This window comes from Pogona vitticeps, chromosome 11 (genome assembly GCF_051106095.1).
Source record: "Pogona vitticeps strain Pit_001003342236 chromosome 11, PviZW2.1, whole genome shotgun sequence".
In the NCBI taxonomy this organism is placed as follows: Eukaryota; Metazoa; Chordata; class Lepidosauria; order Squamata; family Agamidae; genus Pogona; species Pogona vitticeps.
Window position 1 is genome coordinate 9,570,674 of NC_135793.1, and position 17,740 is coordinate 9,588,413.

Genomic DNA, 17,740 nt, shown 5'->3' on the forward strand with positions numbered 1-17,740 from the left:
CTTCTTTTCAAACAGCCCTAATATAAATAGTTCAACTTAATCACTCACCTCTCTGGATTTCTTTTATAAGGGAACTTTTTCCTGCTCCGTCTAGCCCAAGAACCAGGATGGTCACTTTTCTGGTGGGGAAGAGGAAAGACAGGGTTAAACTGAAGTCCAATATTCATCCATTTGTTCATCCATTTGTCTGTTCATTCATTTCTCCATCTGTCTATCCACCCACCCACCCACCCATTCATTCATTGATTCATTCATTGGCTGAAATCCGGTTGCCATAAGTAGACAATCCAGATGGCATCACCATCTAACAACAAATCTTCAATTGGTTATTTGGGAGACTTGAGATGTGGGGGAGGCTTTAATGGCACAAAATCGCCATGGGGCAGACTGGGATCACTGCCAGAAATCTGCTGGCAAATTTCTGATAGTAAAAGTTCCTGCCCCTCCCCAAGGCACCCAAACACTTCCCCAGGGTAAAAGGAATCGCTAGGCAGCCTTAAAACTCCAGAAATGGGGGTGGGTGGGATAGGAAGTTTTAAATTAAGTGAAAGCCTTCTGTTGCTGGACAAAGATCTCATCCAAGTTGTAAGGCACACTAACAGGATTTCAGCCTTTCTTCCATCCGTCCATGGTTCTGTCTTTGCTTTTCCTTTAATGGGTTCTAGTGGCATACATGGCTCTCCGTCTCCCATATTATCCTCAGAATGCTGAGAAGGAAGCTAAGCTAAGGGAGAGTGACTGGTGCCACGTCACTGAGGATGTGGGCAGATGGCAAGGAAAGCAATCGCACCAGAAAGGGTCACTTTGCTGAGAGCGATCTCTCCTAAAGCAACCCTTCTGTCTGTTGGAGAATCGCTCCCGCCTGGCCCCCAAAATGAGCAGCCCCACTGTTGGCTTAAAAAAGGTCCCGCTTGGGCATAGATCAGGGTCAGGCTGGAGCACAAGTGCCTGTATGTTGTGTATGATTGCTGGGAAATCGCTCCCACTTGGCTGTGCTACTCACGACCCAAAAAGGGACCCATTTCTCTTGTGTGTGTTCATACCCTCAGTGAGTTTCATGATTCGGTGGGAGTCTGAATATGGATCTCTGAAACGCCCGCCTGACACTGACCATTCTCCTTTACTGGCTCAAAAGAGCAGTGGGAAGGGTTAGAATTTTTCACCGGGGGGGGGGGGGGAATGATGATTTGGAGAAAGCCTTGAACAAAAACTTTCTCCTTAAACCACCGTCCTGCCCAAGTTATCCCAGATTATGAAAGAGATATTATGCAAAGCATGTTCTTTTTTAAATACACACATACATAACAGAGTTTGTGCTATTTGGCCCTTAATTAGCAACCACTCTTTTTGGGCAAAGTGGGGCAAGAAAAGCAAGCAAAATTTGAACCATTCTTTCCCATTGCTGGTGGAAGCAGACCCCATCTTTCTCAAAGGAAGCAGGCTAGAGCAGGTAGGCCTTGCATTGCTTTCTGTGTTGTTGCCATGGTGATTTTTGTGGGGTGCAGGTCTGGCTGAAAGAGCAGGACATACTTGAAACAGAAGCACGGGGAGAACAGCTGGGCGACCAGCAAGGGCTTCTGTTTATTGCCGTAGCAACCTTTATTCTGGATTATGCAAAGAGACCACAGGTCCTGCAGCACATCAGGTTGGGAAAGAGCTGTGGGGGACATCTTACTATCTCGTGGAGTAGCCAATTAAGTAACCTCCATCTGTTTTGGGTCAGAAAGTTTGGTCATCCCTGGTCCAGAACCACAGGCAGTTCTTCTAATCGCTGTTCTTATGTTTATTCTTGTTATTAATTGACTTTAGCCAAAAAAAAAAAAGCTAAACAAACAAACATAAAAACTGAAAGCTCTTCATTCTTGACTGGGAAGTTTCATCTCTTATATGTCAAATTATAGCAGACACAGAGAAGCAAGTATTCTGCACATGGTCAGAAGTCGTAGCATTTGTGTATGAATTTATATTTTCTAAAATTGAGCTTTCTGGACTCTTCAGTATGCTAACAAAATATATCCCACAGAAAAATGTGGGGGACTTTCTCCCCCAAGAACAGGGTGACTAAAGTCACCACAAAAGTTGCTATTATTGTTTATAATTAATCACATACTGTACATAATACCATCAGTGTACATGGTAGTACATGGAAAACATTAAAAACCGATAATAACACTATATGTGAATAAAAAAATTATCTGATTTACCTGATTGGCTCTCGGATTGCCTGAAGCCAAGACCAACAGTATGAAAGGAGGTGAAACATGCTATGCCAAAATCTCAGAGTTAGTTGTGTTGTTGGGATGAATCTTTTTATCTTGTGTCCCTAAACCAAAAGAGGAAAACAGCAAGAGTTCTGTTAACGAGATTGTCTTATAACAACTAAAACTTTTCTGGTTTTCTTGATTCCTGGTGGCTTTTTACTGAATGGGTGGCATACGAATGGAACAGATAAATAGATAGATTCCAACTTGTCCTGAGAAGCTTTCATCATTTTTTGTGCACGGGGTGGTGGTGGAGGGAATATAAATAAAGCACTCTGTATTTTTGCTTAAGGTAGCAACAGGAGTTACTGATCAAGTCTTGAACTGGAAAGCAAAATGGTGTCCTTGATTATGACAAGACAGTCATATAGGTCCCTGTTAGGTTCTCAGTTGTCACTAAGGATATAGGGAGCAGCCTAGTCCCGAACCATTCCATTCATCCATCTAGCCCATTTTCCCCAAGGCTCATTGGCAGTGGCTCTTCAGGACTTTAAGGAGGAATCTTTCTCAGCCTTTCCTGGAGATGGTGAGGACTGCACCTGGATCCATCTGCATACAAAGCATGAGCTTTGTCACTGAATCAACCGTGGAATTGAGGAGGAGGAATCTGGTTTAGCTGAGTTTTTTTTGCTCCCCAGACTTCAGCGGGTCTGTGCTTGCCAAACTGTCTGCAGGCCAGATGCCATTTGCATTCTGGAATTCTCCTGTTGACTCAGGAGGACCAAACACACAAACAAAGAAGAATACATTTCTATTGAGAAAAAAAGGATGCATTTCAAATGTGCAGAGAAGTCAAAAGTGAGTGATATGATCAAACACATTCAGATATAAACCCTGAATATTTGGAGGGACATGCCTCAAAGAGAACAATCTGATCACATTAAAAAAGCAAAGGAAAGGGGAAAGAGAGAGAGAGAGAGAGAGAATCAGCATAGACTGTATGTTGAAGAAAGAATGACATCTGTGGATGTGGACTTTACAGAGGCACACATCCTGAGCATGCATATTCCCCGAGTATATGATTTGGGGCCAAAGAGTCACACACACACACACACACACACACACACACACACACACACACACAGAGAGAGAGAGAGAGAGAGAGAGAGAGAGAGAGAGAGAGAGAGAGAGTATAGCACCCTTGCTTAAATTACTGGCCATTATTGCCCCCACTGAGCTACAAGTATTATACTGAAAATTCAAACAGCAGACCTTGTAAAAGGTTGCTAGCTGTCCATTCAGTAGTATAGAGCAAAATGTTGGCCCTGAAATGCAGGTTTTGGGACCCATTCTCCAGTTCTCAAAGTTTGAACCTGAAATCTTAGGGAACAGCATGCTGTCGAGTTAGCAACACCCAAGATTTGGGAGTTTCTTAGTAGTGGTTCCCCATAAGAATGTGTTCCCTGTTTTTTTTTCATTTCGGCAAATTATAGGGTTTCCTTCCTCTTCCCATATATCATAAACATTACCACTGGCCAAAGATTATGCTCTTTTATCTGGATAGCGCAGTGGTTTAGGTATCTGGCTATAGAGCCAGAGGTTGGGAGTTGGATTCCCTCACTGTGTCTCCTGGGAGAAGAGCCAACATGTGTGGTCTCGCACAGCGGTACAGTCTCAGGATGCCCTAAGAAGAAGGAAATGCTTAAGCACTTTAGAACACTTTCTGCCTAGAAAACCCTGGAAAGGATCTCCATAAGTCAGAACTGACTTGCTGGTACTTGATTATTATTATTTATTATGGATCTATACTCAAAGAATGTGAAGTTATGTAACTCTTTGTATATATCTGAGCTTTGGAAATGCCCTTTTTTTGACTACAACTCCCAGAAGGCCCTGGTTAGCATTCTGGGACTTGTAATAATTACTTGTGGTCATTCCAGTTCTACTTTTGCAGCGTTGGTTTGCTCCTCCACAAATTTGGTGCTTGCTGTGATGAAGAAGTAGAACATGGCTTGTTAATCCCACGAAGCCACTTTCATGGGGCCTGGAAGTCATCCTTCCCGTATAGCAGTGGCTCACTGCCCTTGAAACAGTTGACCCAACAGTGCAGAGGCACCAGGAGACACTGGGTGAAGCATTAATCAAGGCTTAGCAGGGGCAGAGTTCAAGATGAAGGTGGGGAAACATTAGCCCTCCAGATGTTTGGGACTTTGATTTCCCCAGCAACCAACATGGTTGATATGAAGAGATGGGACTTAACTGCCACTCAAAACATTTTGAGGGCTGAGGGTCTTCTCCATTAGGTTGAGAAGCTGGGAGATGGCAATTGGACTACAACTCCCAGAAATCCTGGCCAACATAGCTAGTGGTGAAGGTTTCTGGGAGTTGCAGTCCAAGAACATCTGGGGACCCAAGGTTGGGCACCACTGTAGTGGACACCTACACACAGGAACATCATTTTAGATCTATACACAGGCCTATTGTCTATGGTGGGCGACATGCAGCCCAGGGGCCTTATCTGGCCCTCAGGGTGCCAATGCAACCTCAGCATCCTTCACGTCCTCCAAACATTTTAATACTTGGGAGGGGGGGCTTTAGAAATACTGTTGCTCTGTAGGACAGAAGGGAAGCAATTTTGCTATCTTCTGGGAAGTTCTGAGTAGGCCTGACCCTCCCACATCTTTACATTTTTTAAATGTTCAAATGGGGGGGGGGAGGATATAAACTGACTCTGGCACAAAGCCCCCACTCTCAATTTGTAAGAATTTTTGTAAGCAAATTTGTACAAAATGGGGAGGGATGGGGAGGTTTTCAGGAATAGAATTATAAAATAAATAAATATCTTAGAACTGCGGAGCTGGGAAGGGACCCGATGGATCCTGGAGTCCAGAGACCCTGTCAAGAAGGCACAAGTGAGGAAGTGAACTCTGGCTCCGCAGTCGGAGACCGAAATGGCTGAGCTATCCAGCAGTCTTCCAAGATCTAGGGATGGATGTGTGAGGCCTCCAGACCCTCTGGAGATTTCCCACCTCTGTAATAAGTAGAGGGAGGCTGTTGCCTCAGGTGGGAGATGTCGGGAGGTGGCAATAGGATATTAGGATTAAGCAACAGGACCCCTAAACCAGCCTGCCACCTGCGGTTACATGAGAGGATATTTTCACATCATCACTGGAGAGAGACGATGCAGCTGCCTGTTCAGCTTTGGTATACAGAATGTTCTTCAGCTCAGGCAGCAAAATGTCTTGGGTCAGCCTTGTTTTGTTTCCCTCTCTCCCTCCCTCTATTGACACACAAGACTTAAACGTAGGGTAAACATTTTCTAAGATGGAGGCTTCATCTATCCTTTTAAAAATAAAACAAACAAACAGATGAAGTGTCAAAATTAAAGATTTGCCTACAATGAAAGATGTTGAAGCACCTACAAATTCTGCTTGAAGATGAAGCCCTATTATGTTATATTCCTGTACTTCATTTTAGTCCAGAATTTGTCTCTAGGAAAAAGAGACGTTTGCTGTATGGATTAGATCTCTACACATTCCTTCCCCCTTGGATCAGTTCTTTCCTCTTGAGACAAGATCATCTCTCTGAAATTAGTTAAGCATTAAAAAAAATATTGGGCAATATTTCTGGACTAGATTTAAGAGCAAGTTATTTTCTGACTACAGCTCCCATAATCCTCTAGGCAGCATTGTCAGTGGCAACACTGCCTAGATGATTCTGGGAGTTGTAGTCCCAAAACAACTTCTCTGTTCTGGAAATCTAGTTTGCATGTACGGAAAAGAATTTGTCAAGCTGTTGGAAATAGTTCCTCCTGTTTCAAGAGCTTGTCATTAAAATAGAAAGTCATTCTCACCTGTTTCTTGGCATGCATGTTCTTCCTTTCCCGGCGGGGGTCTTGGCCGCATTCAGTTAAACTTAATCTGGATTTAAAGCATTTGCTTCCGTAGTTATCTTAATCCCAAAGTGGGTTCAAGCCAGGAAAACAGCATGTTTGAACAACTGTCATTTTGAAGAAAGCGCCTCTCGGTGTAGCAAGGATAGCAAAAGACAAGGATCCACCTGTTCTCCTGATTTCAGTCATGCCCTGAGTGCCTGCCGGAAGTAGCAATCCAATCATTCGCTCGATTTTAAACAGCTTGAGCAAATGAAGCTCACCAATAAGCCCCTGTAGCAAATCTCTTGTAAGTGATCACCTTGCTGTTCAGTCATGTGTGGACTTAATCCTAGGATTTGACTAGCCTGTACCTGCAGAAATGCACAGACACTCTCCCGTCCAGGATTGCATCAAGGTACAGTGGTGCCTCGCTAGACAGTTACCCTGCATGACAGGTATTTTTGCTAGACATTGACTTTTTGCAATTCGCAAAACAGTGATTCCTATGGGGGAATTTCGCTGGACAATGTTTGGTCCCTGCTTCGCAAACTGATTTTTGCTAGACAATGATTTTGACAGCTCCCTCCGCGCTCGCAAAACGGGTGTTTTCGGGACCTAAGCTTCGCAGGACAGTGATTTAAACAGCTGATCGGCGGTTCATAAAGCGGCTTTCCTACGGCCGATCTTCGCTAGACAACGACAATTCTTCCCCATTGGAACACATTAAACAGGTTTCGATGCATTCCAATGGGGAAATGCTTTTCGCTAGACGATGATTTCGCTAAACAGCGATTTCAGTGGAACGGATTATCATTGTCTAGCGAGGCACCACTGTATCTGGATGCCTGAGGCAATGAAGAATCCCTATCCACCCCCAGTTCTATGTATGGAAGCCAACCAGATGGGCAGTTGAATCTTATTTCAGGACTGGTGGTTCCGGGACAGCGTTCTCCGCACCTGGGGAAAAAGCAAGCCAGCTGAGCAGATGAAACTCTAGAAATCAAAGCTCTCTCCTCCAGAAGTGGTGAATGGCCAAACATCTCTCACCATGAAGGCTTCCACATCACCACAATCTACTGCCTAAGAAAATCATTTTACTTGGGCGTTTGGTAAGACGAGCCCTGCTCTAGCCATTCGGAAGCTTTACTGTTGGCAGAAAAGAAATAGGTGCAGATGGGTGTATGGCTTAGAATGCTGGACAAGGACTCAGTCTCGAGGTTTAGATCCCCACTCGCCCACCCATGAAATTCATTCTGCACTTCTGGGACACATCTTGTTGCATATACCGCAGTGTGCCTATGATGCCCTTAAGGGGTGTGTGGCTGGGAGGGAGCTGCAGAAAGCCGTTGGAGGAAATAAATAAATAAACTAAAATATTAGGTCAAAACAGAGGAAGACTGGAGTCCCTGGATGTAGAAAATTTCAGCTACGGAACATAAAAAGAAATACAATTACACCATTAGAATTTTTTGTGGACAACATCATATGAATACATTTGTATATACAGAATTCCACAGCACATTCATAATTTTTTTTTTAAAAAAACTGTATTCTTATGTCAATTGATATTACTCTTATCTGGAGTATTGCACCCATATATTAAAATCAGGATTGGTGGACATCAAAATAATATTTCACTTAATCTACAGTCATAAATATTATCTAGACATGCCATGTTTATTGATTAAACTCTAATTAGTGTTTTTTCTATTTATTTGGTCCATTAAATACAGAGGGGAAACAGCCTGTACATAAGTTCAGGCACAGCTGTTATTCAAGGTCATGCTGTTAACATGCTGCTCTGCAAACACGCTGAAGTGGAAAAAAACAAACATATAATTAAAGCAGGGATGGAAATCTATTGCTTCATTTAACCCTTTAGGGACCAATGTGTTTAGATTTATTATCCAGTAGTCTAATTCTTTCTTAAGCATTCACTTGCTTTGTGTGGACAACTTCCAAAGTCCAGAACTGTAGATCTCTTTCTGAACAGCCATTTCCCATATAATGGCCCATGAAGGGGGTTCCCATTCTTTTACTGGGGAAAACTCATAATATAAATGTAATATATAAATAAACAAATACGGTAAATAAAGGCCAGTACCCTGTTGCTGGTTTTTGCTTGCACTGAAAGAAGTTGCACAAGTCTTGAGTGTAGATTCTTGTTCATTAGCAAGATATTCTTAGGCACCCATGGATGAAACCAGTAGCTCCTTAAAGAGCAGTAATTTTCTGCCAAGACTTATGTGGTTGTCCTTATGCACAATTGAAATCTCCAAAAACATTCTGGCCCATTAGTGCAAATCAGCTTGTGAAAGCTAGGATGTCTGTGTGGCCAACAAGACTGCTTTGCGATCTTCACAAATATTTAAATAGGCCTGGGAATTTCAGGTCAACTTAAACAGAGAAATAAAAACATTTAAGAGGTGCTTGCTTTCATTTTGGAGTCTTCCTTGACTTTATGACAGAAATATGATAGACTTGGGATTCTGAAAGAAACCGCCGTGAAACGATCCTATTTCATTCAGATTTCTTTATTCGGAATGTCAAGAGTGGTGATAATGCTAATGCTTGTCTTTTTCATTGTGCTGTTCCCTGCTAATGATGTTGTCAAGGATATGAAGTGATGCAAAGTGCCTGTTGCCTAGATCTGTTTATGACTGTGTTGTTATGTTGCCTGTTTTTGCAGCAGATTATCATCTCTTGTCTTGATCCTTTGAATAATTTTGAGGGCTCTATAGAGCTTCACTAGGTCCAGCAGCAGAGATCTGAATGGGGAAACCCAGAATAAAAGAGCACATTAAAAGAGCACAAAATATTGGGGCCTTTTTGTGCTAAATACCAAGTACAGTACTCAAAAGGACCCAACAAGGCAAGAAAACACCACCTGAAAGAAACCAAAAGGGAAGGCAGACCCAACATTTTCCTCCTGCGCATCTCTACTATTTAAGTCTTAAAACTGATAGTCACCCTTTGTTACTGTGTTAACTTTTTTTTAACCCACTTTTTTTCTGAACAAAAGAATGGTAAACCATTTCTAAGTACTGTACTCACGACTTAGGAAACCCTAGAAAGGGTCAACATAAGTTAGGATCAACTTGATGGCACATAAGTATTAGATTCAATTGCATAAGCAAATCTGTCAATCTGGGCTAAGGTTTGTGGCAAATTACTTTTTTGAACTATAACTTCCATAAGGACTCAGATAATATGATATCACCTTCCAACAAATGTTTGTTAAATATTCAACAATGTCTATACTTTTTCTATTTCTGTTCCTGGACACCACCCACTGATGTATGAGTATAAATATCTCGTAGCGCAGTGTTCCTTCCGATGCAGTAGGCTGTAGTCCAGAATGACTTATAACAAATCAAACTTACTTATTTATTATCTATCTATTTTAAATATTTATACAGCACTTTTCTCCTTAAGAGGACTCAAGGCAGCTTACAATATTAAAACAAACAATATTAATGTGTATTTTTTTAAAAAAACCACAGTGGCCCTGTTCTTAAGAACCCCATCTTGGGCAAAAAATAGAGATCAAGATCATCCACCCTCTTGAATTGCCCATCAACATGTATTGGGGTGAGATCTGGACATTAAGAAAAGACGACAGGAAAAAAAATAGTTTGTTTGAAATGTGGTGCTGGAGGAGAGCTTCACGGATACCCTGGACTGCCAGAAAGACAAATAAGTGGGTCCTAGACCAAATCAAGCCTGAACTATCTCAGGAGACAAAACTGTTGAAGCTGAGGCTGTCCTGCTTTGGGCACATCATGAGAAGGAGGATTCTCTGGAAAAGACAGTAATGCTGGGAAAGGTTGAAGGCAACAGGAAAAGAAGAAACCAAATATGAGACAGATTGACGCTCTATAGCAGTGGTCCCCAACCTTTTTAATGCCAGGGACCGGTTTTGTTGAAGACCATTCTTCCAAGGACCGGGAGGGGAGCTGCCACTGTTGCCGTCCCTGAATGGGGGGGGAGCTGGGGGGCATCCATGTGTGGGGTACTTGTTATGCAGTAGTATGTTATGCCATCATTTAAAGTGCCTCTGAGGAATCCCAAATAAAGATCAGCTGTGCTAGTAGGTCTTTCCTGACATTTCCTTAGTCACATCCTACAGCAGAAGCCATGGTCCGCAGAGAGCTTCCAAAGCATCACAGGGATCTCATTGTTAAAAAGGTATCAATGAGGAGAAGGGTATAAAAGAATTTCCAAGGCATTAAATATACCATGGAACACAGCGAAGACAGTCATCATCAAGTGGAGAAAATATGGCACAACGGTGACATTACCAAGAACTGGACGTCCCTGCAAAAGTGATGAAAAGACTAGAAGAAAATTGGTCAGAGAGGCTGCCAAGAGGCCTACAGCAACATTAAACAAGCTGCAGGAATATCTGGCAAATACTGGCTGTGTGGTACATGTGACAACAATCTCCCGTATTTTTCATATGTCTGGGCTGTGGGGTAGACTGGCAAGACGGAAGCCTTTTCTTACAAAGAAAAACATCCAAGCCTTGCTAAATTTTGCAAAAACACATCTGAAATCTCCCAAAAGCATGTGGGGGAAAAGTGTTATGGTCTGATGAAACCAAGATTGAACTTTTCGGCCCTAATTCCAAAAGATCTGTTTGGTGCAAAAACAACACTGCGCATCACCGAAAGAACACCATGCCCACAGTGAAGCATGGTGGTGGCAACATCATGCTTTGGGGCTATTTTTCTTCAGCTGGGACAGGGACCTTAGTCAAGATAGAGGGAATTATGAACAGTTCCAAATACCAGTCAATACTGGCACAAAACCTTCAGGCTTCTGCTATAAAGCTGAACATGAGGAGAAACTTCATCTTTCAGCATGACAACAACCCAAAGCATACATCCAAATCAACAAAGGAATGGCTCCACCAGAAGATTAACATTTTGGAATGGCCTGAATCCGATTGAATATCTGTGGGGTGATCTGAATAGGGCTGTGCACAGGACACACCCTTGCAATCTGACAGATTTGGAGGGTTATGGCAAAGAAGAGTGGGCAAATATTGCCAAATCAAGATGTGCCATACTGATAGACTCAAACCCCAAAAGGCTGAATGATGTAATAAAATCCAAAGGTGCTTCAACAAAGTATTAGTTTAAGGGTGTGCACACATATGCTAACATGCACTGGATTATGGAGAAAGCCAGAGAGTTCCAGAAAACATGTACTTCTGCTTCATTCACTACGTAAAAGTCTTTGACTGTGGACCACAGCAAACTATGGCAAGTCCTAAAAGAAATGGGCGTGCCTGACCACCTTATCCATCTCCTGAGAAACCTATATGTGGGACAGGAAGCAACAGTTAGAACTGGATATGGAACAACGGATTGGTTCAAAATTGGGAAAGGAGTACGACAAGGCTGTATATTGTCACCCTGCTTATTTAACTTATATGCAGAATACATCATGCGGAAGGCTGGACTGGAGGAATCCCAAACCGGAATTAAGATTGCCAGAAGAAATATTAGCAACCTCCGATATGCAGATGATACCACTCTGATGGCAAAAAGTGAGGAGGAATTAAAGAACCTCGTAATGAGTGTGAAAGAGGAGAGTGCAAAAATCGATCTGAAGCTCAATATAAAAAAAACTAAGATCATGGCCACTTGTTCCATCACCTCCTGGCAAGTAGAAGGGGAAGATATGGAGGCAGTGACAGATTTTACTTTCTTGGGCTCCATGATCACTGCAGATGATGACAGCGGCCACGAAATTAAAAGACATCTGCTTCTTGGGAGGAAAGTGATGACAAACCTCGACAGCATCTTAAAAAGCAGAGACATCACCTTGCCAACAAAAGTCTGCATAGTCAAAGCTATAGTTTTTCCACCATAAAGAAAGCTGACTGCCAAAGATTTGATGCTTTTGAATTGTGGTGTTGGAGGGGGCTCTTGAGAGTCCCCTGGATTGCAAGGAGAACAAACCTATCCATTCTAAAGGAAATCAACCCTGAGTGCTCACTGGAAGGACAGATCCTGAAGCTGAGGCTCCAAGACTCTGGCCATCTCATGAGAAGACTCCCTGGAAAAGATCCTGATGTTAGGAAAGTGTGAAGGAAAGACGAGAAGGGGACGACGGAGGATGAGATGGTTGGACAGTGTCATCGAAGCGACCAACATGAATTTGACCCAACTCCATAAGGCAGTGGAAGACAGGAGGGCCTGGCGTGCTCTGGTCCATGGGGTCACGAAGAGTCAGACACGACTAAACGACAACACACATATGCAACCATATTATTTCAGTTTTTTATTTTTCCCTCCACCTAAAAGATTTGTTTGTTGTTTAACTGAGTTGTACAGTTCATAGGTCTCATTAAAGGTGGAAAAAGTTCTGAAATGATTTATCTTTGTCTAATTTTTTTACATCACAGACACTTGACATTTTAACAGGGGTGTCAAAACTTTATATCCCCTGTATTTGTTTGACCTTTTTTAGTATTTATATGTTCACTTGGGTTAACCTTAATTTTGTCTTTTAATGTTGTAAGCTGCCTTAGTTCCTTTCAAGGAGAAAGATGTGGTAAAATATTTTAAGTAAATAAATGCATATGAAAGATTCCATTCATGCTTAAACTTAATGAATTTAGACTAAATGCCTGAAGACGTACAGTATAAACGTGAACACTGCTTTGAGACACCATTTGACAAGGTAGTAAGGAAACTGATACCATCATTTTGCACAACATAGGCAATCCACAATCCATGGGAGCAGACATAGATGACTCCCACTGTGGAACAGGGCTCACCATCAGGCTCACAGGACAAAACTGGGGCTTGGGTCAGGCAGTGCCCCATTAACTGGCCAGCTTCAACTGACCTTACCCCAAGATTTGGGGTAAGGTCAGTTGGATCACAACCATGGCAAGAGGTTTGTATTGGCAGAAGACAGACCATTATCAGCCCAATGGTCAGCTACAAGCCAATTACTGGTAAACTGTATGCTGCCATTCTTGATGAGGAAGGATGGACCAGGGGAATCCTGGAACTGTTCCAGCACAGAGCTTCCTATATCTAAAATGGGTTGTAACAGAGATGGGGGTAACCTCAAATCTTGGGGCAAGGTCAATGGTGGCTGGCCAGTTAGAGCAAATGGGGCATTGCCCAACCTCAGCCCCAGGTCTTTCTTGATTAACTACCAAGAACTGGAAGGTGGGACTCACTCTCAGGAATCAAGGGGTGCTGTGAGGGGTCTTTTGCTCCTCTCATTCCAGGATATCAAAGACCCAAGAACCAAGAAGATGCAAAATCAAAACAAATCAAATCAAATACTCTTTGCCACTGAAAATAAAAATCAGATATTTTGTTTGCCACATTGAAAGCAACTGAAGCTGCCATCTGCACCATCCAGCACCAAACATTACTACTTTGGGAAAATTACTTGCAACATAATCTTAATACCCTACAGACCGGTACATTTCTTTTGGGTTCTTCGTGAGCAACGACTTACAAGATGACAAATGTCCAGCAAATCCCTTCACCCTGTAGAAGGGAAACACCAGCCAAACAAACAAACAAAAAAGATAGGATGTCCCCTCATCAGAGGCAGCAGCCAGATTGCTGTCACCCCAGGCTTCTCCGTGAGGGAGAGAAGGGCTTCTCTCCCAAGGGCTGAGAAGCAGGTCAGGAACCCAGAAGCCTAAGGGCTTCAGCCCCCCTCTAGTCCTGTTTCCTCATTGATCTCTCTCGTACCTCCCTCCCCCCCCCGCCTCAAACGCCTGAAATGCGGTGTGCTTGGAGGGGGGAGTCGGTTTGGAAATCTTCCCTTTCAGGATCCTGAATGAATGCTGCCGAGAGCTACCTTGCCTCTTGCCCCGGTGGATGGAGGGGAGGGTTAGCCATCGTCATCATCAGAAGTAGCAGAACACAACATGAGAGATTTGAGCCACGAAGGAGTGGATGGAAGGGAAGGAGTGGGTGGGATGCCAAGGCATTCAATCCTGCGTGGGTGGATGGGAATTTACTCAGGCATGTTTTCCCTCCACACCTTGTCGGATCTCCCTCCGCGAGAGGTGCTCCCGCAGAAGCCCCAACTCCAGCCTGAGCTGTTGGGAGCAAAATCCATGCAGCACACACCCCTTCTCTCTCTTCCCCACTGTACTTGGAGGTGTGGGCGAAGGCGCCCCAGGGACCACGAGGAGTGTCTCCCTAGGCAGGGGCTCGCTTGCTCTGTGGAGGCGACTCGGGGCAGGAGGCTCGCCTCAAGGGAGCGGGAAATTTTCATGCCCCACGGAGCCGGGGTGGTGGGCATACGGGCAGTCGCAGGAGAGCCCCAGGCGGGAGGGTGCACCGGGCCCATGGCGGGAAATTCAAATGGCGGAGGGCGGCGGCGAGCGCTGAGGACAGAGTGGGAAAGAGATCAAAGTGATCTCCCTGTCTGTGCTGCTTCGGCAAAGGCAATGGGGTCTCAGCGACGTCTTGGATTGGGCATTCCCCCTCTTTTTCTTTCCAGCAGCATAGGAAGAGATCAAAGCATTCTGGTCTCTTTCTTTACCCCTCTTCCTATGCTGCTGGAGAGAAAAAGAGAGGGAATGCCCAATCCAAGATGTTGCTGAGACCCCACTGCCTTTGCAAAGGCAGTGCTGGCAGGGGGATCTCTTTCCGTCTCCGACATCAGCGCTCCCCGCGGCCCTCCGTGGGGCTCTGCCGCCGCCGCCGCCCTACGCCACCTTCGGAGCTGGAGGCAGAGAAACAGAGAGAGGGACCGCGAGGCAAGGCTGGCAGGCGGCTTGCCGGGGTCGCCTCGTAAGGGATGCTGCCTTTGGGTGCCGGGCTTGCAGGGCCCCGGGCCGAGGGTTGCCGCCGCCGCTGCTTCTGCTCCTCGTCCCCTATGCCAGCAGCTCTGGTGGCAGTAGGGTGAGGAAGCAGTTTAGGGAAGGAAAGGCTGGGAGGTGGCAGCCAGGCAGCGCAGAGGGAGCCGCTGCTCCTGCTGAGTTAAACCAGCGGCGTTCAGCATGGAGCGGGCCGGGCCGTGGGCGAGCTTCTGGTGCCTTTTTACACGCGTTCTCCTACGACTTGTGCCTAAGTGGCTGCTCGCCCCCCCCCACAGACTTTCCCTGCTCCAGCCCCCCCCCCCAGTCACCCAGCCTCGTTTAAGCCAGCCTGGGTCTCCAGGCGACATCCCTTAGCCACCTCCCCTTCCCACGGCTTAGAGTGGGGAAGGGGGGGGACCCCCAACGACCCCCCCACGCGCTTACTTCCTTCTCCTACGACAGCCTCAGTCGATAACCTTAACTGCCCTCCCATTCAAACGATGAGCACCACATACGCCCCTCCGCAAGCGCGACACGCCCACCTGCGGGGACTGGGGGGCGGGGTGAAGATCTGTGTCCACGGCCCAGTCCACGGGGGCCCACGGACCACTAGTGGGTCGCGGACCGGGGGTTGGGGAACAGGGCTCTATAGGAAACCATGGGCTTGAGTTGTTCAGGACAGGCCATTCTGCGGATCACTCATTCACAGGGCCAGCATAAGTCCAAGGTGGCACATTACAACAATTCTTAGGCAGCCTCGTGGCGCAGTGGTTAAAACGCTGTACTGCAGCTAAAACTGTGCTCACCACCTGGGGTTCAAATCCCAGGTAGCCGGCTCAAGGTTGACTCAGCCTTCCATCCTTCCGAGGTCGGTAAAATGAGTACCCAGCTTGCTGGGGGGGGGGGGGCAATGTGTAGCCTGTATAATTAAAAATTGTAAACCGCCCGGAGAGTGCTTGTAGCGCTATGGGGCGGTATATAAGTCCAATAAATAAATAAATAAATAAATATTAGGCAGCCACTTACTGAGGGAAAAGCCTGCCTGAAGAGAATAATCTTCGTCTGCTGGCTGAGAGAAAGCCAAGTGGGGACCAGCCTGGTTATGTGCCGAAGGGAGTTCTACAGTTTAGAAACAGCCACAAAGAAAGCCTTGTCTTGTGTCTTCACAAAATGCATCTGTGATGATGGTGGGACCGAAATAAAGTCCTCTCCTGAAGATTTTAAAATCCAGTCAGGCTCATAAGGGGAGATGAAGTCTTTCCGGTAGCTTGGGCCCAAGTTGTTTAATGCTTTGTGTATCAAAGCCAACACTTTGAACTCAGCCCAGAAACAGCCGCCCAGCCAGGGAAGCTGTTGTAACCGGGAAGTTACATGGTGATCCCTCTAACCCAGCCCCACATTTCACCACGAGAAAGCGATTGGAGAAAGTGAGCATGCTATGAAGATGCATAGGCTACAGCCTTCTTCCCTGAACACCTGGTTTTGTATTCTGTAATCGCCAAGCGAAACTGGCCGAATAGCCCAGTGAGTTAGGCTGTGGAACCAACGGTTGGGAGTATGATGCACCCGTGTGCCTCCGGGCGGGGCGGGGTGTGTGTGTGAGTGGAAACCAGGCTGTGTGTGTCCTTGGGCAAGCTTTTGTTGTTGTTGTTTAGTCGTTTAGTCCTCTCCGACTCTTTGTGAACCCAAGCTGCACAGCCCTAATTCCCCAGAAAAAGGGATTGGTCTGGATCTTTGGTATCTAGTTTCTGTTGCCTGAGTGAAGTTGTAGATGAGGTCAGTCTCCCCGTGAGTTAAAAAGTGCAGATGCTTCAATGCTGTGAGCTGCATTTGTCTCCCCACATGAGGTCGAAAGGGAGAAACAAAGCTGAGGATGCTAGAAAACCAGCGAACTGTGAGGGATTTCCAGAGCTTAGTGCTGTGTCCTAGATAAAGGTTCCGGTGTTCGGGGTGAGCACAGTGAAAGCAAAAATCAAAACAAATCCCACCGCAATATAGAATCTAAGCTGTGCAAGAAAAACCAGTGTGTTTTAGACCAGAGGTTGGTGAGTAATATTTTAGGCTTTTTGAATTCACTTTGCATTTTTACCAGGATCTCAGGCTCCAGGAACTAGAGCACAATGCAAAACCTAAAGAGCACAACGTGGTTTTGAGCCCCTTCTGAATCCAGAAATGTGTTTTCAGGACCAACACTGTGAAAACACATTTCCATTATAGCCTCAACTCCCTTTCGGCCACCTAATCTAGGTGGACGTTGCTGATTCAGGCACTCCCTATAGTAACACAACAAAACACGAAAACCACAACAGAACAAACTAACCAGAAACTTCCTGAAACAAAATTTCCTTGCACTTCAAAAATAGACACAGGCTTATCTGCTAGATAATCAAACTACATACAGCCGTGGTGTTTATTTAACTACACTCTGAAAGTTGATTGTCTGTGTTAATCATACTATTGCTTCTCTGAAAATTTGTAATCTATGCTCATAAACTTCTGCCACTATACTTCCCGTTGTGCTCTGTGTGCATATCAGCAGTAGTTCTGCTCACTCCTGGAGTAGGGGTTCAGGATGTCAGTTTGTACATTCAGCTCGCTCTGTTCGTATTCACTGGATGATCCACCTTCTCACAGACATACAGTGGACCCTCTACTTAAGGAATTAATCCGTATTGGAACGGTGGCTGTAAGTCGAAAATCTGTAGGTCGAATCTCCATTGACCTACAATGCATTGAAAACTGATTAATCCCACAACTGACAGTTTTTATTCTATTTTTGTTCCTTTTTTGGTTTTTTTCTGGTCTGTAGGTCGATTCTCCGGCTGCAAGTCGAATCTAAATTTTGTAAGTCGAGCCGTCTATAAGTCGAGG

At 45.0% G+C, this 17,740-nt stretch overlaps 1 protein-coding gene across 3 annotated transcripts in view; it reads right to left on the bottom strand.

Moving 5' to 3' along the window:
• Nucleotides 1-17,740, bottom strand: part of ARL13A (ARF like GTPase 13A) — a 41,624-nt gene that overhangs the window by 15,753 nt on the left and 8,131 nt on the right. For all 3 annotated transcript variants that reach the window (XM_078380626.1, XM_078380624.1, XM_078380625.1), the window contains exons 3-6: nucleotides 8,180-8,843; nucleotides 6,055-7,501; nucleotides 2,205-2,323; nucleotides 49-119 (exon numbers count right to left, since the gene is read on the bottom strand). In XM_078380626.1, the coding sequence (XP_078236752.1) occupies nucleotides 49-119; nucleotides 2,205-2,323; nucleotides 6,055-6,072 (208 nt within the window). In that variant the 5' untranslated portion in view covers nucleotides 6,073-7,501; nucleotides 8,180-8,843. The remainder of the gene's footprint in view (nucleotides 1-48; nucleotides 120-2,204; nucleotides 2,324-6,054; nucleotides 7,502-8,179; nucleotides 8,844-17,740) is intronic.